The sequence below is a fragment of the Triticum aestivum genome, chromosome 1B (genome assembly GCF_018294505.1).
Source record: "Triticum aestivum cultivar Chinese Spring chromosome 1B, IWGSC CS RefSeq v2.1, whole genome shotgun sequence".
In the NCBI taxonomy this organism is placed as follows: domain Eukaryota; kingdom Viridiplantae; phylum Streptophyta; class Magnoliopsida; order Poales; family Poaceae; genus Triticum; species Triticum aestivum.
This window is the reverse complement of record NC_057795.1, coordinates 8,765,853-8,787,804: the sequence shown is the minus strand read 5'-3', so window position 1 is coordinate 8,787,804 and position 21,952 is coordinate 8,765,853. Positions and strand designations below refer to the sequence as shown.

At 44.1% G+C, this 21,952-nt stretch overlaps 2 protein-coding genes and 1 pseudogene across 3 annotated transcripts; 1 reads left to right on the top strand and 2 right to left on the bottom strand.

Moving 5' to 3' along the window:
- The first annotated feature begins 199 nt into the window (after window positions 1-199).
- LOC123083941 (G-type lectin S-receptor-like serine/threonine-protein kinase At2g19130) lies at window positions 200-2,758 on the top strand (annotated as a pseudogene).
- Window positions 2,759-4,480: 1,722 nt separating this feature from the next.
- On the bottom strand, window positions 4,481-5,831 carry LOC123083930 (polygalacturonase inhibitor-like). Its single transcript, XM_044505792.1, has one exon. The coding sequence runs from the start codon at window positions 5,778-5,780 to the stop codon at window positions 4,767-4,769; it is 1,014 nt and encodes a 337-aa protein (XP_044361727.1). The 5' UTR covers window positions 5,781-5,831; the 3' UTR covers window positions 4,481-4,766.
- A 504-nt stretch (window positions 5,832-6,335) lies between these two features.
- LOC123103229 (vacuolar sorting protein 3) lies at window positions 6,336-12,559 on the bottom strand. 2 transcript variants are annotated; one of them, XR_006449698.1, is made up of 14 exons: window positions 11,594-12,559; window positions 10,747-11,022; window positions 10,103-10,299; window positions 9,875-10,016; window positions 9,400-9,678; window positions 9,246-9,318; window positions 8,893-8,941; window positions 8,090-8,354; window positions 7,923-7,978; window positions 7,639-7,707; window positions 7,397-7,508; window positions 7,210-7,299; window positions 6,934-7,055; window positions 6,336-6,842 (listed from the first exon to the last, which is right to left on the bottom strand). XR_006449698.1 is itself a non-coding variant. In XM_044524750.1 (14 exons), the coding sequence occupies exons 1-14, from the start codon at window positions 12,548-12,550 to the stop codon at window positions 6,750-6,752; spliced, it is 2,829 nt and encodes a 942-aa protein (XP_044380685.1). In that variant the 5' UTR covers window positions 12,551-12,559; the 3' UTR covers window positions 6,336-6,749. The 2 variants fall into 2 exon arrangements, 1 of the variants encoding a protein (XP_044380685.1); XM_044524750.1 differs by having other exon boundaries at window positions 6,934-7,104.
- Between the last annotated feature and the right edge of the window lie 9,393 nt (window positions 12,560-21,952).

The following is a 21,952-nucleotide window of genomic DNA, read 5'->3' as shown; positions in this document are numbered from 1 at the left end:
TAGCTAATCCATGTACTTAATTAACCTCTCTGGTTGACCTTGTAACTACACACGTACAACCACCCGGCAGGGTGTTGTATTCTCTATATATATGCACACAACATCTTCTTCCTTCTCCGAAGAGTTAGTAGAACAAAGCATTCATCCATCCTTCCAAACTATCCCATCTTCCCCAACAACTTGTACACTTCTCCATGCCATGCCTCCTCTCATCTACACATTACTCGGGCTTCTCCTCCTCTCGTACGCAGCTCCTCGATGCTCCTCTGCAGGCGACACTCTCATGGCAGGCCAAACTCTCGCGGCCGTTGGTGCTGGTGCCGGCAAGCTCGTCTCAAGAAATGGCAAGTACGCGCTCGGCTTCTTCCAACCAGCTACAATGATTGCAAGCACCATGAGTAGTAGTAAGTCCCACCACAACACCAGCTCCAGCTCTAGCTGGTACTTTGGCATATGGTTCAATAAAATTCCAGTTTTTACTACTGTGTGGGTTGCTAATAGGGAGGAGCCCATCGCTCATCCCAATATCAACTCCACACAGCTCAGGATCTCAAGTGACGGTAATCTTGTCATCATCGTACACCATGTTGGTGCCGGCACTGAATCCCTTGTCTGGTCCACTCACATCGTCAATAGGACACAAACCACCACCACCACTACAACCCTTGTTCTCCTAAACAGTGGAAACCTTGTCCTCCTACCCACAAACACTAGCCAAGAGATGCCGTCGTGGCAGAGCTTCGACCACCCAACAGATGTTGTGCTTCCTGGCGTCAAGCTTGGCTGGGACAAGGTCACCGGCTTGAGTAACACGATCATCTCAAAGAAGAGTCTCATTAATCCTGGTCTTGGCTCATACAGTGTTGGACTAGAAGGTGCCATGGGAATGGTCCTCAAGCGCCGCAACAGCCCCTCTGTAGTGTATTGGCAATTTGTGTCCTCTACAACGTCAACATTGGTACCAATAATCCGGTCACTGGTAGATTTGGATCCTCGGATTAAAGGTCTGGTTAACCCAACATATGTTGATAACAACCGAGAGGAGTACTACATGTACACTTCACCGGATGAATCACCACCTTTATTTGTCTCACTAGACACCTCTGGTCAAATAAAAATGATGTTTTGGTCTCAAGCCAAAAAGACCTGGGAAACCATAGGTGCCAACCCTGATGGTCGCTGCATGACGCCTGCTACATGTGGTCCTTTTGCAGTCTGCAACAACAATGCACATATATTATCTGAGTGTATGGAGGGCTTCTCTCAGAAGTCACCACAGGATTGGGAGTTTAATGATAGAACAGGCGGATGCATCAGAAACACACCATTACAGTACTGCGGCACTAGTGAGAAAAACATGACAAGTTCAAAAGACATGTTCCGCCCGATTGCTCAAGCTACATTGCCCTACAAGCCCCAACTAATAGCCCTTGCTTCAACTCAGACAAAATGCGAAGAAGCTTGTCTTAGCTCTTGCTCTTGCACTGCTTATTCCTTTAACAATGACAAATGCTCTGTCTGGTATGGGGAATTACTTAGTGTAAATATGAATGATGGCATTGATTTTACAGCTGAAGATGTTCTTTACATTCGCCTTGCCGCCAAAGATTTAAGTTTTAGAAAAAATAAAAGAAAACCGCATGTTGGAGTTGTTACTGCGGGAGCCATTATTGGCCTTGGGTTACTAATGCTCATGGTGTTGTTATTGATTTGGATGAAGAAATTCAAGTGGTGTGGTTTTCCTTTATACGGCAATCAAGATAATGGTGGAGGGATTATGGCCTTCAGATTCACAGATTTAGTCCGCGCTACTAAAAACTTCTCAGAAAAGCTAGGAGGAGGTGGTTTTGGTTCTGTATACAAGGGGGTATTAAATAACTCAACTAGTATCGCAGTGAAAAGGCTTGATGGTGCTTCTCAAGGAGAGAAGCAATTCAGGGCCGAGGTGAGCTCAGTTGGACTCATCCAACACATCAACATAGTCAAACTGATTGGCTTCTGCAGCCAAGGTGATAAAAGGTTACTTGTATATGAACACATGTCAAATGGGTCTCTGGATGGCCATCTGTTTAAGAAGAGCAATGCTAATGGTGATATCCTGAACTGGAACACTAGATTTCAAATAACCCTTGGAATTGCTAGAGGATTGTCCTACTTGCATCAGAGTTGTCGCTAATGCATCATACACTGTGATATTAAGCCAGAAAATATACTTTTGGATGCATCATTTGTTCCTAAAGTTGCAGACTTTGGGTTGGCGGCATTAGTCGGACGGGATTTTAGCCGAATTCTAACCACATTCAGAGGAACTGTTGGTTATCTTGCTCCGGAGTGGCTTAGCGGGAATGCTATTACGCCAAAAGTTGATGTTTATAGCTTTGGGATGGTACTTTTGGAAATCATATCAGGGGCTAGGAATTCATCTGGAACAGACAACACTAGGAACAACTACTCTGCTAAATTTTTCCCAATTCAAGCTATCCACAAGCTTCATGGGGGTGATGTGCAGAGTTTGGTGGATCCAAATTTGCATGGTGACTTCAATTTAGAAGAGGTTGAAAGGGTTTGCAAGATTGCATGTTGGTGTATCCAAGATAATGAATTTGATCGACCGATGATGGGTGAAATGGTACGTGTTCTCGAGGGTCTACAGGAGATTGACATGCCCCCGATGCCAAGACAACTTGCGGCTATGACGGAACAATATGGTGCAACCTCTTCAATATACATAGTAAACAGTCACAGTCGATGTGACTAATTGTCGTTTCTGCAAATTATAAAGTGTTATTGTGGAGCAGAAGGAACAAAAGAAGGCAAAACTTGGAGTTCCTAATTCTTTCTTATTTATTGCCAATTTTAGTGTGCAAGCACTTGTAGAAAAAGTATTGCATGTTGAATTGAATATGTGTATGCTTTCTTGATGGATGGTATTATCCCTTAAATCCTTGAGTATATATGTATGTCACTACTAGTTCTTCATCAATAATGGTGTTTAAGCTTTGTTGATGGTTTGTAATTGATCGTCTCTCGGAGTTTGAGAGGATGTCTAGTGTTGAGCTTTTGAGCCAAATGTAATCCTTCAGACTGTTTTTTTATGAGGAACTGAAGGATCAAGATGATTGAGTATAGGGAATAAGCAATTGTAAATTTACTTCTTCCTTTTGCACTTTAGGCATTGCAGATAAACCGAGGCATGCAGAGACAGAGATGTACCAACTTCCTTGGAGAGAAGCTAGTCACTGTGAGAGAGGTGTGGGCACCACCAGGGTTTACCAACGCCACCAAGACTCACCTTCTTCTCCTTGAGCCTCTCACACAAAGTAGGAGCTCAATCGCTAGTTCAGACTAAACTTTATTGTATGGAAAGGGGGGAAATGGAGATTACCCAGCAGTGGCTTCCGGACCTTAGTAGACTCCGGAGCCTATGTTACGGATGTTACTTATTCTTAAGTTCCAACGGAAATCATGGTGGCCCCCCAAGTGCAAGGGTATGTAGCGAGAAGTAAATATCCCTCAATTGAGAATACCCCTCCGATGAGAATCAAAGTATCAATCTGCGGAGTTCTCTAACGAGTCAATGGTCAGCGCTACACTCAATTAAAAAACTTTCATTTGGTCCCCAACACTTCTTGAGCTCTTGCATAATTGTACTACACATGGTTTTCTCCATAATCTCCGCCACATCTAAAAATTATTTCGGCCTTCACCACCGGTGCTTGTTAATGATAGCAAGGTTGACCGTTTATTGAGGCATAACAAGAAAAGAAATCTCTTTGGATCCAAGCAAATACTCTCATAGATGTCTTGTAGAACCACAGTGTGAAACCTCTTATCATGAGCATCATTTTGATTGACACATCGCCAGTTTCGAATCTTAAGTCTTCACATTTGTAGTCCAGTTTGTAACCACCACCCCCCCCCCCCCCCCCCGCCCCGTTTGCCAAGTACCATACCTTGCTTTTCCGGAAATGTCCTTAAGCCATGGTCCCTTGGTTTATTTGTTGCTGTTTTTGGAGAAGTCTTGGCCTTCCAAGATCCTCAAGCACAACATGTTCTTCCTCAACCACAAACCCTTCCTCTATTGCATGATCATCATCACGTGCAGCCCCACCGCCTTGCCCTTCTTCTTTTTTAGCTACCACAAAAGTATCTTTGCCATCGAACAGGTTGCCAAGCACAGATTTTCTCGTGTACCTATCTAAAGAAATCATACCGGTATGACAAATGGTAGTTGCTAATCTCGAGGTGACTTGAAGGGACAAATATCGGAGGTCCGCTCCCTGGAGCTCCTCGGCATTTTTCGGATAGACACGGCCCCATCCATATGTAGCGAAGTACGATATAAGTCATTGACATCGATTTAGGCGAGCAGCATCGCCAGAGGAAGAAGTCTGTTTTTTAGCGAGTTAGCGAGTAGTTTCCTTTAGGCGATTTCCCTTTTTCTGGTAGTGATCCTATACTAGCGTTTCACAAATGCAGAGGAGAAAGAAAACCAACCAACATCCATTATGTATATATAACTTTGCAATATCGAGTACATTCATTCATTAGCTCCGTGAAGCTCTACAACATCAGGGGCATAATTAATCAGTGGTCAGTTTAGTTACCACTGATATACGTACTAGTACTTATCATTACACTGCGGTGGTTACCGTACTAATCACTTCATTGGTACTACATACGTGCTCATCTCACATCATATCACATCACATCATCTCATGGCTTTATTTTGGAGGTTTTCACTGAACCGACGGCCGGAAGAAGCTCTAGTGGAGGTAGCCAACGGGCCTCTGGCGGCAGGCGGTCAGCGGCGCGCCGCAGAGGCACTTGTTATGGAGGTAGCTGTAGCGGTCGAACCTGGACATGTTGCCGCCGGTGGGCACGGTGCCGCACAGCCTGTTGAAGCTCACGTTGAACTGCTGGAGGCCGGTTAGGGTGGCGACCTGTGTCGGGATGGCACCGCGGATGGTGTTGTGGCTGAGGTCGACGTAGGTGAGCTGCTCCGGGAACTCGATGGCGGAGAGGTCAAAGTTGAGGGCGTTGCGGGACACGTCGAGGTGCTGGAGGGCCTTGTCAGCACCGAAGAGGCAGGCGGCTTCGCCGGACAGGGTGTTGCGGGAGAGGTCGACGTAGGAGAAGTTGACGGTGGCAAAATCAATCGGGATGGCGCCAGAGAGGTTGTTGTGGGAGAGCTGGAGGTAGGCGCCATCGGGGGACTTGGAGAGGAGGAGCGACGGGATGGCGCCGGAAAGGCGGTTGCGGCGGAGGTTGATGCTGGAGAGGCTGGTGAGGTCGGCAATGGACGGCGGGATGGCGCCGGTGAGGGTGTTGTAGGAGAGGTCGAGGAGGGTGAGTGCAGTGAGCGCGCCTAGGAAGGAGGGCACTGGGCCGGACACACCCGTGTAGGAGATTGTGAGCTCCGAGAGGTTGGAAAGCGCGGCGAGGGATTCCGGGATGGCACCGGAGATGGCCGGGAGGTGGTGGAGGGTGAGGGTCTCGAGGAAGGTGAGGTTGCCGATGGCGTCCGGGATGGCGCCGGACATGTTGGCGTCCTGGTAGACGCGGAGACCGACGACGCGGCCCGTGTCGGCATCACAGTCAACGTCGTACCAGTCGCAGCAGGCGGAGTCAGGCGTCCAAGACGCGAAGTGGTAGGGGCTGCCCATGGCGGTGTCGATGGCAACCAAGGCGGCATGGTCGTCGTCGTGGCACTGGTCCGCCACCGCCATCGAAACAAGGAGGAGGAAGGAGAGCAGGAGGAGAGGGGAGGCCCCGGCCATCTTCTTCTATCAAAGTGGTGGAGCTCCTTCTATGTGTGGTGTGTGGGTGTCTCTAGGCTTGATGAGTGAGGCTGCATGGTGCCGGGCAGTGTACTTATAGTGTGGTAAAAAGTGCTAGTTTGGAGAGGGTGCACTAACACTGAGCCCAGTGGGATCAATAAACATTTGCACAAAGTGCAGCCTAATGGGCAACAGAAACGCATGCCATGGCAGCGACAATCACTCACCTGGCCCAGATATTTCCAAGATACATATACATTAGTCCCTTTTTACCGACAGCGCGGGTAGAAATTAGGACATGGATTATGGGCAGGCATCATCAGGCATTACCCACCACACCATGGATGCATATCAACAACGAAGTGGATGTTCATGATGATGATGATGCAATGGCCTTTCAGTCGATGTATGGACAGGCAGCAGCAAAATGCGATTGGTCGCCCCGATTCGTTCAAGAGATGTTTAGATAAGTTTCGTCTTACGTGTTTCGACGCGATCCGGCTGTTGTTAATGGCGTAGTGTTGCAATGCAAAATTCCAGTCTCATACCACTATATATACCAGTAAATTTCCACTGTCGATGTCGTCGTTTCAATCTCTCAGCTCAGAAATTACAATCACACATTTACAGAGTTATCGCTAACAAACTATTCCTGCAAGTTACATCCCATTTTTCAAGTGATCTGGGAGAAAAAGAAAACGAATCCGAGTTCCTCGACATTTTCGGGGATAAGAGTGTGCAAGCCAGCCCCTAGGGCGATCGCATACACATGGCAGACTGTTGACAGCCCCGGGTGAATGAATTAACAGCACCATCGAAAGCAGCCGATGATGTTGCGCGTTTTTAGGCCATTTCGAAGGAACTGTATAGCAGGATCATGTACCTTGAAGCGCATGGCCGGTATGCGTGACCTCTCTCAGTTGTTCATGGCAAAGGAGTGTCTGTACGAGTTTTGCTGTTCAGTCTTCGCTATCTACTGACGAGCCAGCTTTGTTTGAATATAGCATCTTTCCTGAAGTTACGGCCTCGTCCTGAAACAGAATCGCCTTGGTTTCGGTAGCACTGCAGGCAACCACGAGAACAAGTCAGATCTAGTGAAACTTCCATGCAAAAAAAAATTAACAGCAAGCTACACAAAATGTTGGACTTGTACCCTGTAGCAAACAACCGAGTCGTCTGGGTACATGACGAATAGCTTGGTGCCAAGCCGAGCTCGACATGAATCACAGATACTCTCGTCGGTCAGCTGCACATGCCTTGACCTCTCCTCCAGTCCTGTCAATCGTGCATCAACGTTCGTCGCGCGTGATAAATTATGCACTATCTAATGATAGACAGAGAAAGAGAAAAGAAATTAAAATATATGGATATTGCAAGCCAGACCTCCCGTGAGTTCAACATAGAGTCAAGCCTGTTTCACAGTGTTTACCTGCCCTTGGCGATGATGGTGCACCCGAGCTCTTAGCATTCGCAAAATTGTATCTGAAGCTAGCTGGAGAGGCATATCTGAGGATAATCTCTGGGAAAAATTTGTGCTTCAGATTTCAGAATTCTTATTATATCCTAATAATAGTTGTGCATAACAGGATCGCCACGGTAATATAAGAAAATAGTACCTCCAGTACTTGTATGGGATCCAAAGATTTCCCGTGATTATGAAGAAGTCGGACAGCTGCTGTAAACATCGGTTCTCTCCCGTTTTTCGGGTCCAAATACAAATCCAGAAGCCTGAGTTCGAAGCAAGATGGACATAACATTAACCAAGGAACAAAGATAATCCCATTGGATCATGATAAAAGAAACTATACCCAGAGTACGAGCCAGTCAACAAAGAATTACTAGTCAAACAATAACATACTGAATATAAGCATCGTCTCGACCAATCTCTGCACAGTACTGCTCAGCAGCTTCACTATCCTCCAGCTTCCTTCATCACAGACCAACAAATAACAGTCAGAACAACAGCACTGGAAATGGTAAAGACATGCAAGTCCAGCTAAACAGAATACCACTGCTGTTGCAACTTACTCCCCCCGATCCATATTAACTGTCACTTATTTAGTACAAGTTTGTATTAAATCAGCAACAATTAATACGGATCGGAGGGAAACCAATAATAATAAGTGCAGGATAACATCTTACAGTGCTAATATCTGAAGTACAATGTTCTCTTGGCCCATCTTCCTATACAAAATGGCCTAACAAAAGAAAAACGAATGCCTTAGTATCTGAAACTTAAACACTGTTGTGGACAAATAAAGTGATGAACATGTAACCACATAACGGAAGGTGAAAATTTGTCGCAAGACCTTTTCCAGCCATAGCTCAGATTCTGCTATCACATCAAGCACTTCTTCTGGATCATACAAGTCTGAAGCTTGCAAAAATAATTGCAACCTTTCCCTCAATGAATAAATGAACTGTATGTCTGAGTCGATTTCTTTATCATTTTTTTCTCCGGAATTGGACTCCATATGAAATGCTTCCATGGCAGATTTCGACAGCAATAGTGCATATGACGTGTGATAGTGAGGGTCCTCACAACCCTGATCCTCAATCAACCACTGCAAATATCTGCATAACTTATCCAGTTAGATTTTCGTGATAGTAGAAGGATCTGAGTTTCGAATTTGCCAAATGAACGTCATAGCGCATGACATGACATGGACAACATTATATGATGAACACGTGCATAGAGAAACACTGTTTGTCTAAGAATCAACAAATGTAAGATGCATACCAAACACTACTCAGAGGCCCCATTATGTTAAAATCTTGATAGAGGATTTAAATACACGACCGGTGGCACTTAATCATTATTGCAGAACAATATCTACTCAAATTATCCGGCATTGGAGATATAAGATTCCTAAGCAGTCATATCAAGGTTCAGGTTACTGTACATGTTGAATTCCAACAAGAATGAGTAATTAGTTAGGCTGTCATTAGACCATTACTGAAGTTCGTATAAGTGTGTAACAAACAAACTAGCTGCACAAAATGTATCAACAATTACAGCTTTTATGTTCACATATTTTTCACATAGACATCGGGGTTCATTATGGAATCTTGAGAGGTTTAAGTTGTTAAAGGTTTCATGAACACATCATACCTTTGGTGAATCCCAACCTTTTCTGAATCAAGGGCAGCAATAACCTTTTCTGCAGAGTACCACCCAACCAAAACAAATGTTAACAAAGTTCATTACATGTCAAAGTTATTTAAACAGTCCTAACTAGTTAAACATGACAGCTCATGGACACAATCAGCTGTAACCACAGGATTAATTATTATTATTATTACTATTAAAAAAATCAGTTTTCAGGAGAGGAAAAAAAGAACATCCTTGTACACTTGTACTGAACCATGCACTGACATGCTCACAAGTAAAAACAGGCAGATGTGTTGAACTGCCATGCCAGTGAAGGTACTGATAAAGTGAATTGTTCGAAACAAATTAATTACCAGAAGAAAGCTGTTTTTCCCTCATCTCAGATGTTAAAATTGCAGTTGCAAGGTCTTGATCAATGTCTGCAACCTGCATGAAATTATTGAATAATATTCACAAGATAATGAAACAGCTCACTATAAGATCAGGTCCTCAGCATGAAGCACATACCCATCCAAGATGTTCCAAAACAAGGTCCTGATCAGATGTTGCTTGAAGTATCTTGGAGGCTTCGATAGCAGCAATTTCCTCACCGGATTTTTTATCAGCCAAAGCTTCCTGGGAGTCCGTTCCAGGCAGATTAGGACGGTCCTTCCACAGACCTGTGCTGTAATTCCTTGCTAAGATACGCCATATAGCAACAGCTTGGGAGCACATTCCCTTACTGCCATATAAGAAAGCAAGCGTCCGCAGATGTCCAGAATTGTCCAACAGTGATTCCAGTTCGTCCTGCACCACCCATAATTTTTACAATAAATGCACCTTTCCATATGTGATGAAAACCTAAGAAGAACAAATCTACAGCATACTATATTCCATCTTCAAATCCAGACTAAATACTGATTTCAGTAACATATACTATATAATAGCCATAAACTCATGATTCTGCAAAGCAGGGTTATGGTTATAAAGGAAATACACATACCACAACACAGCTATTTTGAGATGATGCAAGCTTCTCCATGTCATCAACAAGATCAAGTGCTCTATAAAGGTACATCAGAAGAGTATCGACTCCTTCCATCTCTGCAGGAGACAAGCTCTTCTCTCGCGAAACACAAAGGTACCTAGTTTCATTTAGCATTTGGACATTGGTCACTACATGCAGCTTTATTGCAGTTCAATGAATAAAAATACCAGGGATAAACCAGACCTGATAATATTTCTGATAGCTAGTTCCAATAGATCAGCTCTAGTTGGAGGATTTGAAAGGAAATCTTCATCCACAACTGTGTCCACACCTGCCTTTTTGAGAAACAATGCTCGCTGAAGTGTTACCAGTCCATCGTCAATAACTTCTTCAAGAGGCTTGGGGGGAGGATGCAAGCCCCAATAACGTTTTCTTGGCACCTAAATTGTGCAAACAATTTTTTTTTAAACTATCCCATCTAGAAACGGCAAGTTATCCTCGTAAAAAAATTAGTTGAAGATAAAATCAGGCTGTGGAACCCTGTAGGCATTAACATCTTAACTAAAAGCTACTAATTACAAAGCAGCCAGCCAAGCATTGTGGAGAAAATCAAAACTCATTTCACAGTTCCCCAAATTGGTTCACGAAATATAAATATGTGGATAAAAGTTGCAAGAGATCCTAGCTACAAAAGCTTTATGCCCGAATTTTGTGGAACACTGAAGACACTGTCTTGAGTCTAATTAATTGAATCATACTAAAAGATTAAAAGTTTATAATCATAAAGTTTTGTCATACACAAGAATAATTTAAAAACAAATGAAGTGGGGTCTTGCAGATACTCCATACAATCATTTCAAAATGGACAATGGAGGAAGATGACATACCAGATCTGACCAACGATTAGGATCCCGCATGATGAATGGAAATATTTCTGCTGGTTGCATAGTCTCCGACAGCAAGAAATGATTAACAGCATCCTCAAAGCGCAAGTCAAAGAATAATAAGAATCCAAGTTGTGCATGCACAAAGGAAATCATATCATTCGAGATTTCACCATCAGATTCAAACTCTTCCAGCAAAGAAATAGCCTCTGTATAACTCTTTATTCGTAACAATGCCTTGATCTGTTCCACTGCAGATACTTTTCGGTAACAGAAAACCTGGACAAATCATTTATCAATTAGTTGTAGCATCACTACAGCTGAGCAGATGATTGCTAGACTACACTCTTAAACTCATTTTGGAATCAGTGGAAAACAGTTAGTGCCAATTTCCTGCTCCACTTTTCTGTCGTGTTTTTTCACTGAAAACTGATATGGAAAATGGTGAGTAGCTTAGCTTGGCATGTCTCAAACAACTGTGAGTAGTTTTTTACAGCAACCAACAACAACACTGATCAGGGAGCTGCCTGCATATTGCTAAAAGAGAAGGTAAATTCTGTTTGCTCGTAAACTTACTGGAGGCTACAAAACTAGTGTAAGTTGCTGCTGTTCTACACACACTTAGTTCCAATTCATGACCATTTCAAGTTAAATGATCTTCCTGTCTTCCAGGCCCATCTAAGCATGTCCAGTCAATAACTCTGTAACTACTTGGCATCTCACTAAGATTAACAAAATGGCATTAATTTTCACAGTATGCAGCGCAAAGCTACTCATAGAAGGCAACATCGTGTATTTATAAAATTGGGGACAAGTTCCATTGATGGCTGAGTCAACATACCTACTTTACCTTATAAGCCGTAGCGACCACAACGACCTCCCCGCCGCTTCCATCACCATCGCTCGCCACGGTCAGAACACCCGTGCCTCTCCTCGCAATCGGAACGGTCTGCAAGTGCACCCCATTCCTCCTCCTGTACACATCCACCTTGGACTCCGCGGCGACCACCACATACGGGAACACCTCGACGATGCAGTCCGGCCTGCTGTTGAACACGAAGCTGCTTCCGACGGGCTGCCCGGACCGGTCGACGACCACCCCGACATTGTCCACCAGCAGCATCGCCTCCTGGCCGCCGGACAGTGGCCTGATCCTCGGCGCCCCGGCCGACTCGGGGAGCGTGAATATGTCCGTGCGCTGGCCCATGCCGCCGCCGCTCGAGGAGAAGAGCGAGTACCCCGACGCGGTGCCGGCGAAGACCGAGTCGTCGCCGACCCAGGCGAGCGCGCTGATCCCCTCGACCCCCGCGGCGATCTCGCGCGTCTGCACCTCCAGCTCGTCCGCCTCGCGCAGGGCGAGGTCGAGGACCAGCAGCCTCTTCCCGACCGCGACGGCCAGGGAGCACGAGGACGGGGAGGAGGCGGGTGGGGAGGCGGCGACGGCGGCGACGCCGCGGAGGGAGCCGAGGCGGCGGACGGGGCGCGCGAGGAGCGGGTCGGCGAGGAGGAGCATGCCGTCGGCGAGCACGAGGACGCGGGCGACGAAAGGGAGCGGGAGGATGGCGGAGACGGGGCGGGTGGCGCCGATGGGGAGCAGGCGGAGGAACTCGGGGGAGGAGGGGGTCGCCAGGGAGAAGAGCAGGAGCTTCCCGCCGCCCGTGCCGAGGTAGAGGAGGCCCGGCGCGGAGAGGGCCGCGGAGCGGACGGTGAGCGGGGTCGAGGCCGGGAGCGACGCGAGCGCCGCCGGGTCCAGCGTCGCGAAGGGCTCCAGGGCCGCGCGGGAGGGCCCCGGCGGCTGGGATCCCATGGCTGATCCGGTGGGTTGGGGGGGGGGGGGGGGGGGGGGGGGGGTTAGGGTTTGGGGTTGGGGGGCGCCATTGACGGCGGAGCTTGGAGTGGAGGCGAAGGTGGAAGACGACTGGAAGATAGACTAGTTGGTGCGACGGCAACTCCGATGCTTTCGAGTACAACTTCTTTATTTACTTTTTTTTATTTGGCAAAAAACATAAAAATCCAATAAATAAAAACACCCTTTGATGTACCAGTTGTTGCTGAAACAGATGTATCTAGACAGTCCATATTTGTTGTCGCTGAATGAGTATTAGACGGGCCGTGTCGTGTCGGCCCGTGTGCTGTACTCCCAGCCTAGGCACGACCTAGTTAGTAAACGGGTCGGCCATGACATGCTTACCTTGTTGGGATGCATATTTTCTTTAGCATGTTTGGCTGGTTTTTAAGACCTATATATATATAATCACTCCTAAAAAAGGTGTGTATATATATAATCTAGAAAAAATAAAATAAATAAATGGGTCATGCCATGCCGGCCTGCTGCCCAGCCTCCAGGCCCAGGCACGGCCCTGGCGTGTCGTGTGCCGAGCACGGCCCATTTAGCCCATGCCATGCCTGGCCCGTGGTGGGTCATGCTGGCGTGCTCGCGGGTTGGCCTGGCTGGCCCGACCCGTTTGACTAGCATTGTAGATTAGTCTAGATACCATATGGATCGGAGGAGTACATATCAGTTTGTCGCCTAGTTGCTAGGACAAACACTCGTAGTTTTTGGAATCTGGTACTCCCTCTTTTAAAAATATATAAGTGTTTAGATCACTATTTTAATGATCTAAACACTCTTATATTTCTTTACGGATGAAGTACAAAGAAGGAGGGAGGGGTTGAGGTGATGGGCTTTGGATGTTCAAGGGAGAGGTTGAGATTCCGAGGGGGGGAGAAAGAAAGTCACCTCCGCCCGAGCAGCGAAGTAAGTGATACTATGTAACACGGGTGACCCCAATCAAATAATTTTGGCCTTCATGGGAATATTTCAGTTGTTTATTAATATAATGATAAGGCATTCGTTCTTTCAGTGATTATCCCTAGCAACAAAGTTGTACTCCCTCTGTTTCGAAATATATGTCGCTCGAGAAATTCTTCAACCAGGTGAAAAACAAGGAAAAAAAAGACCAGGTTACTCCCCGCCTAGAATTTGAATTCCGCCCCTTTCCTACCTCCCACCTCCGCCTCTGCCTCCCTCCTCTACCACCCCTTCCTTCGTCCTCTGTCCAGATCCAGCCAGCCAGCAGCTCCACCTCCTCTTTCGCCCTCCTCCTCCGCAGCCAGCAGCAGATTCACCCTCCTCCTTCGCCCTCTCCAACTCTAGCAGATACTCCACGCAGCCGCAGGTGTAGCTCAAGACAGAAGCGCCGCTCCAGGCGGAGGTAGGTACAACTCCAGGCAAAGGCACAGGCAGGTGAAGCCATCTCCATCCCCAACCCCGAGCATCAACTCCAGATCCAGATCCTCTGATACGGCACCCTACAAGAGGGGAAAGACAGTGAAGCATGGAATTCGACTTCAATTGCACTCCACCTGAAGAAGAGGACACATGCATACCTTGAGGAGGCAATGTTGATCTTGGTGAAGATCTTGGTGACTTCAACATGGAAGATCATGATGATCCTGGTGAGCATACTCTTGTCAAATGAGTAGCACTACTTTGATCATTAACTGAAATTTCTGAGATAACTAAACTGCAGAAAGCATTACTTTGATCCATGAAAGAGCATTAACAAGAAGAAAACACTACTCCCTACTCCAAGTAAATGATTGTTGATGATGTGCTTGAATGGAAGAAAACACTACTCCTAGTAAACCGCTACTAGCTTGAAGAGCATTAACACTAGCATTAACAGGAAGAAAACACTAATCCTATTAATAGGAAGAAAACACTACTCCAAGTAAACTGAAAAATCATGGATGATGTGCTTGAATGTGCTTGACCTTGATTTTAATGTATTCCAAGTAAGATCATGGAGTATTTGCATTAACTGAAGAATACACTACTCCCTAGCAAACTGAACATCGTGGAAGATCGTGGAGTATCTTTAACTGGAGTATTAATTGAATATTATTTAGTATTTTCAGTTAACTCGATATTTTTAGTTAACTGAATATTTTCAGTTTGTTAGGTAGTAATATTTGAAAGTTTACATGATCATTTTAGTTGCCCTTTTACATGATCATTTTAGTAGGAGTAATATTTTTCTTTGTTGCGTTTCTTGTTGCAAGTGTTGAGCAAGCAGTTAGAAAAGGAAAACCCTCACTGACCAGCAAAAAATATGTTGCATACATGGCATTGCCTGTAGTGTGTATGAGCAAAGGTGGCAAGTTCAAGAGAAATGATAAGAAATACATTGCACAATTTTTAAGGTAGATATTAGGAGTATATGGAGAATTTGGCAAAAGGCAATGAAGCAAATTGCACAAGGTTTGGAGGTGGATGTTTCCAATCAGAAAAAAGGAAAGATGTGGAAGAAGCCCAAGAACAAGAGCATATCCCTACAATCTCACTCAACAAGAGGTCTACTATCAGGTCACTAGCTTGCCAACCGGGATGTACCCTGACCACACTCTACAGAAAGTTCAAGGCGAAGCTAATAAAGAGGCATACAAATTCTGTGATGCTGAAATTTTTCCTGCGAATGCTTGATGAGAAGCAATAGGAACTGCAAGGCCTAAATTCAACACTATGCACAATATTGTGCATATTGATGAAAAATGGTTTAACATGACCAGAAAAAACAAGACCTATTATCTGCTGGATGATGAGAAGATCCTATGAGACCTATACAAAGCAACAATTGTATTCGAAATGTGATGTTTCTAACTGTTGTTGCTAGACCAAGGTTTGATAGTGAAGGAAATGAGACATTTTCTGGAAAAAATGGTATTTGGCCATTTGTAAAAGAAGTTCCTACTGAGAGTTGAAATGATAATAGGCCTAGAGGGAAATGGAGACAAAGTCAATAAAAGTCAACATGCAAGTGATGAGAGAGCTCCTAATAGAGAAGGTGTTGCCAGCAATAGAAGTTGTTTGGCCTGAAAATGATGTTGGGCAAACCATCTACATATAGCAAGACAATGTCAAGCCCCACATCTTTCCTAATAGCCTAGAATTTTTAGCAGATGTTGCAAGAACTGGACTGGCCATCAAACTAATACAAAAGCCTGCCAACAGTCCTGATTTGAATGTGCTTGACCTTGGGTTTTTCAACTCATTACAATCTATGGCAAATTGTCTAAGCCCTAGAACACCACAAGATCTTATTAAGGGTGTGTTTGAGGAATTTGATGGCTATGAGTTATAAGTTGAACATAATTTTCCTAACTCTATAGGCTTGCATGATTGAAGTCTTGAACCATGGAGGGGGCAATGGGTATAAAATGTCATACATGAACAAAAAATGCTTGAGAATCCTGGGCTGCTACCTCCAAGACTTTCATGCCCTCGAGAAGTTTATGTAATGCCCTACAGAATCTAGGTCTAATGGAGGAAGTTCACTAATGGAAGAAGAAAGTGTACTAAGAAGCTTGTGATGCTTGTTGCTTGTGGGAGAGGCCTACAGTGTTCATTGCTTGTGGGACATGCTTGCGATGAGGCTATGATGCTTGTGGGAAAGGCTTATGGTGAGGCTAAGATGCATGTTATGTTGCATCCTTGTGATTATTTGTGTGGAGTATGTTGCAGTATGTTCAACTCCTTGTTGTGATGTGTCCTTGTGATCATGAGTATGTTGCAGTATGTTAGAGTATATGTTTGCAAAGTTTTTGAATTTTCTTTTTTTTCTAAAGTCTTTGTTGAAATTACTCCAAGTTTCTGAATTTTCTCTGATTTATGAATACTCTGATTTTCTTAGGAGGAGAGGAGAAGAAAGGAGTGGAATAGGAGAGGAGTACAATCGGAAAACTAAAGGAAATGTTTTCCTTTAAATTTTAATTAACTAAAAAGGTTTCCATTTAATTTTAATTAATTGAAAAGGTTTCATTTAGTTTTAGTTAAAGGGAAAGTTCTGATTAGTTTTAATTATTTGAAAAGGGCTCATAGATTTAGTTTTAATTAATTAAAAAGTTTCATTTAGTTTTAATTAACTAAAAAAGTTATAGTTAATTAAACTTAAAGGAAAAGTTTCAATTAATTAAAATTAAAGGAAAAGTTTTAGTTAATTAAAATTATGTAAAAAGGTTTCATTTAGTTTTAATTAACTAAAAAGTTCCATTTAGTTTTCATTAATTGAAAAGGTTTGAGTTGAATAAATTTAAAGGAAGAGTTTTAGTTAATTAAAATTAAAGGAAAAATTCAATTAATTACAATTATCTAAAAAGGCTTCATTTGCTTTAAATTAACTGAATAGTTTCATTTTGTTTTAATTACCTGCAAATGTTTTAGTTAACTAAAATTAAAGGAAAATTTTAATTATCTGAATTCATCTAGAGCACTACTGCGGAGAAGAGAAGAGAAGAGAGACAAGAGCACTACTACAGAGAAGAGACTAATTTTCTTACTACAAGCAAATCAGATTGCAAACTTAACTGATTATATTGCAATTTCAATAAATTACTCTACTAAGCATTGGAAGAAACACAACAACAATATTCCTACACCAAATTACTCAAGCCTTACTAAATAGCAGCAAGCAAGTCCTACACCGAGCAGCAATAAGCAAACAACAAGTCCTACACTAAATGAATTTACTCTAGAGCAAGAAGAAAGAAGAAGAGATCAAGAAGAAAGAAGGTCCTATATAGTGTAACCGAAAAGTTTAGTTAATGAACTGAAACATAGCATCAACAACAAGTCCTATGAAACTTAACATCAGCAATAGTCTTATACTGAAACTATTCCTAGAACTACTCCTTGATACGTCTCCAACGTATCTATAATTTTTGATTGCTCCATGCTACTTTATCTACTCTTTTAGGCAATATTGGGCTTTATTATCCACTTTTATATTATTTTTGGGACTAACCTATTAACCGGAGGCCCAGCCCAGATTTGCTGTTTTATGCCTATTTCAGTGTTTCGAGGAAAAGGAATATCAGACGGAGTCAAAACGGAACGAAATCAACTGGAGAAGTTATTTTTGGAAGGAAAGCCACCCGATGGACTTGGAGTGCACGTCATGAAAGAAGGGAGGTGCTCACGAGGGTGGGGGGCGCGCCCCCTGCCTCGTGGCCCCCCTTCGGTCCACCAACATTCTCCTTTCACCCATATATACCTACGTATCGAAAAACTTCCAGAACAGAAGATAGATCGGGAGTTCCGCCGCCGCAAGCCTCTGTAGCCACCAAAAACCTCTCGGGAGCCCGTTCCTGCACCCTGCCGAAGGGGAAACCCATCACCGGTGGCCATCTTCATCATCTCGGCGCTATCCATGACGAGGAGGGAGTAGTTCACCCTCGAGGCTGAGGGTATGTACCAGTAGCTATGTGTTTGATCTCTCTCTCTCTCCCTCTCTCTCTCTCTCTCTCTCTCTCGTGTTCTTGATTTGGCACGATCTTGATGTATCGCGAGCTTTGCTATTATAGTTAGATCTTATGTTTCTTCTCCCCCTCTTCTCTCTTGTAATGGATTGAGTTTCCCCTTTGAAATTATGTTATCGGATTGAGTCTTTAAAGATTTGAGAACACTTGATGTATGTCTTGCGTGGGATAACCGTGGTGACAATGGGTTATTCTATTGATCCACTTGATGTATGTTTTGGTGATCAACTTGCGGGTTTCGTGACATTGGGAACCTATGCATATGGGTTGGCACACGTTTTCGTCGTGATTCTCCGGTAGAAACTTTGGGGCACTCTTTGAGGTTCTATGTGTTGGTTTGAATAGATGAATTGAGATTGTGTGATGCATATCGTATAATTATGCCCACGAATACTTGAGGTGACATTTGAGTATCTAGGTGACATTAGGGTTTTGGTTGATTTGTATCTTAAGGTGTTATTCTAGTACGAACTCTAGGGCTGTTTGTGACACTTATAGGAATAGCTCAACGAATTGATTGGAAAGAATAACTTTGAGGTGGTTTCGTACCCTACCATAATCTCTTCGTTTGTTCTCCACTATTAGTGACTTTGGAGTGACTCTTTGTTGCATGTTGAGGGATAGTTATATGATCCAATTATGTTATTATTGTTGAGAGAACTTGCACTAGTGAAAGTATGAACCCTAGGCCTTGTTTCCTATCATTGCAATACCGTTTACACTCACTTTTATCCTTAGTTACCTTGCTGTTTTTATTATTTCAGATTACAAAAACCTTTATCTACTATCCATATTGCACTTGTATCACCATCTCTTCACCGAACTAGTGCACCTATACAATTTACCATTGTATTGGGTGTGTTGGGGACACAAGAGACTCTTTGTTATTTGGTTGCAGGGTTGCTTGAGAGAGACCATCTTCATCCTACGCCTCCTACGGATTGATAAACCTTAGTTCATCCACTTGAGGGAAATTTGCTACTGTCCTACAAACCTGTGCACTTGCAGGCCCAACAACGTCTACAAGAAGAAGGTTGTGTAGTAGACATCACTCCTATGTGACGCCCCCGATTCAATTGTACAGTAATCATACACGCAAATGTGTACGATCAAGATCAGGGACTCACGGGAAGATATCACAACACAACTCTAGACACAAATTAAAATAATACAAGCTTTATATTATAAGCCAGGGGCCTCGAGGGCTCGAATACATAAGCTTGAATAGAAACGAGTCAGCGGAAGCAACATTATCTGAGCACAGACATGAGTTAAACAAGTTTGCCTTAAAAAGGCTAGCACAAAAGCAACATCGATCGGAAAGGCAAGGCCTCCTGCCTGGGAGCCTCCTAACTACTCCTGGTCGTCGGCGTCCGTCACGTGGTAGTAGGTACCCTCAGGGTAGTAGTAGTCGTCGGCGATGGCAGCGGTCTCAGGGGCTCCGTCATCTAGTTGCATCAAACGGATATGGGGAAAAAAAGAAAGCAAAGCAAACGTGAGTACTCATCCGAAGTACTCAGCAAGCAAGGATCTACACTACATATGCACCATTATCAAAGGAAGGATGTATATGTGGACTGGGCTGCAGAAATGCCAGAATAGAGAGAAGGCCTAGCCCTATCGAAGACTAGCATCTTCAGCATATTCAAGCAGCTCCAAGCATCTTATGGTATCAGAAGAGATAAGAGTAGCATAAAGTAAAGTAGTAGTAGTGTCATCAACCTCGCCCAGAGATCCTTCCTCGACCCCCTACGAGAAAGCAATCCCAGAGCCATACTATCCATTTCTCATCACAAGTATCCAGTTCTAGTTGTATCGATCGGGATACAACTTCGAGCGTCCGTTACCGTAGGACAGGCTATCGATAGATGTTTTCTTCCCTGTAGGGGTGCACCAACTTACCCACCACGCTCGATTAACTCCGACCGGACACACTTTCTTGGGTCATGCCCGGCCTCGGCCAAACAATACGCGCAACTCGACCTAGGCCTAATAGAGAGGTCAGCACGCCGGAATAAACCTATGCCCCCAGGGGTCATGGGCCATCGCCCCGGGAACTTTTGCACGTTGCGTACGCGGCCGGTGAGCAGACCTAGCTACCTCCTTAAAAAGGCAGGAGCTTACGCAGTCCAACCCGACGCGCGCCGCTCAGTCGCTGACGTCTATTAAGCTTCGGCTGATGCATACGACGCAGAACGCACATACTATGCCCACGTGATGGTTAGTGCTATTAGGCCAGAGGCCCCTCGGATCAAATATCCAAATCGTAATGGATTAGGAACGCACAGTAACAAGCAGAGACTCACGAAAGATGTGACCCCGTCGCCCCGTCTCGAGGACTTGCGGCAAGGGCTAAGAATGCCTGGCCACGCCTCGTAATTATCTCGCGGGCACCTTCCAGGTCAACCCGACTCCACATCACTCGCAATTAAGCTCGCGGGGGTACCCCTCAGGGCCGACCCATCTTTAGTAACATGGTTCAGGGTAAAGTCATAGTAACCATAGTAACTGTGTGTCCAACACCAAGGGGAACCCTGAGGAACCACCCTCGATGGATTCCACTCGATGTAATCATCAAGGTGAACGTAGGAGGAACCACCCTCGAGGTTCACACTTGAGGGGTTGCACGATAGAGTCGTATCGGAAGTGGTTAAGGTGGAATCACCCTCTATGACCACGACAGAATAGCTACACTACAGAGATCTCATCAGGAGTGATGTATGAGGTTCTGGTCGTCGATCAACAAAAGGGGCGTGATGTGATGTGAGGTGTCGGGCTCGTTTCTCTCAGCTCCGAGGTCAAGAATAAAGGGTCATACATGTTAAAAGGACCAAAGAGGGAAGGTAACATAGAAAAGTTCTGTGATCTTGAGGCACAAAGGTAAAGCGCTACCAGACATAAACAAAGAGCAAATCTTATCTCATATGGATTTCCATCAGGACTTCAGGAGGTCTCTGAAAGCGAAGATCATCCATAACTGAAAAATAGGAGTGGAAATAATGTTTTTCAAATCAGTGACCACTGTATCCAATAATAGTACTCCATGTTCCATCATACTGTTTTGAGATGGTAAGAAAAATGTAAAATATGTTGTAACAAAGCAGAAATGTTATAAACACAAACAGATAGCATGCTTGATAAAGAGAAAAAATGTACCACGAAGAATTGAACAAATGGCTTTTCTTTGCCTTCTCCTACTGCATCAAATGTGGGTCATTATTTGTGCTGGAAAACCATATAATAATCCAGCAAAAGCACTTCCTGAGATGCCAAAAATTAACCATAAGATCAAGGTCACAGTGGAATCAATAAGAAGTAGAAGCTTTACTACAGGTCCAACCATTCTGGTTCCACCTCCGTGAAAATGAGAACGCATAATATGAGTACTTCAACGTGTATTAATGTGATTGTGGAAGTGAAACTGCAGAAGATACACACTTTAACTGATGATGCAGTAGTATGTCCAAATAAGATGCATAGGCCATAAACCCAAGGATTAGTGCACATATTCCAATTGCCATAATAAGGCATAGCAGAACACCTGTTAGACGAAATTATATGAAGCCAGGGAATAAGATGCATAGTTTAAATATGTAGGAGAATCAAACAAAAATGATCTACCAACACAAATAGAAGTACGTAAGCACATAACAACATTGCGCTTTCCGATTTTACATACATCGATTCCCATCAAACTCTGCCATTCATTTGCAAAGCCATGGCTGAATTTGCATTCACACATTAGCAGGCAACATAACTCAACTGAAATCTTTAGAAAGACAAAATAAATCCACAAGGTGATATATGTACTGACCAAACTTGATAGTTTTATTTCTTAAAAATTTCAAAGAAAAAAAGCTCCACGAAGTCAATAAATAGTTTTCAAGTCTTG

What these genes read in the sequence shown, in the direction of transcription:
- LOC123083930 (XM_044505792.1), bottom strand. Translation starts at nt 5,780, where the DNA reads ATGGCCGGGGCCTCCCCTCTCCTCCTGCTCTCCTTCCTCCTCCTTGTT.
- LOC123103229 (XM_044524750.1), bottom strand. Translation starts at nt 12,550, where the DNA reads ATGGGATCCCAGCCGCCGGGGCCCTCCCGCGCGGCCCTGGAGCCCTTC. An exon ending in GCTATCAGAAATATTATCAG is followed by an intron (nt 10,017 to 10,102) that starts GTCTGGTTTATC and finishes AAATGAAACTAG; the next exon opens with GTACCTTTGTGTTTCGCGAG. An exon ending in CTGAGCTATGGCTGGAAAAG is followed by an intron (nt 7,979 to 8,089) that starts GTCTTGCGACAA and finishes TTCTTTTGTTAG; the next exon opens with GCCATTTTGTATAGGAAGAT.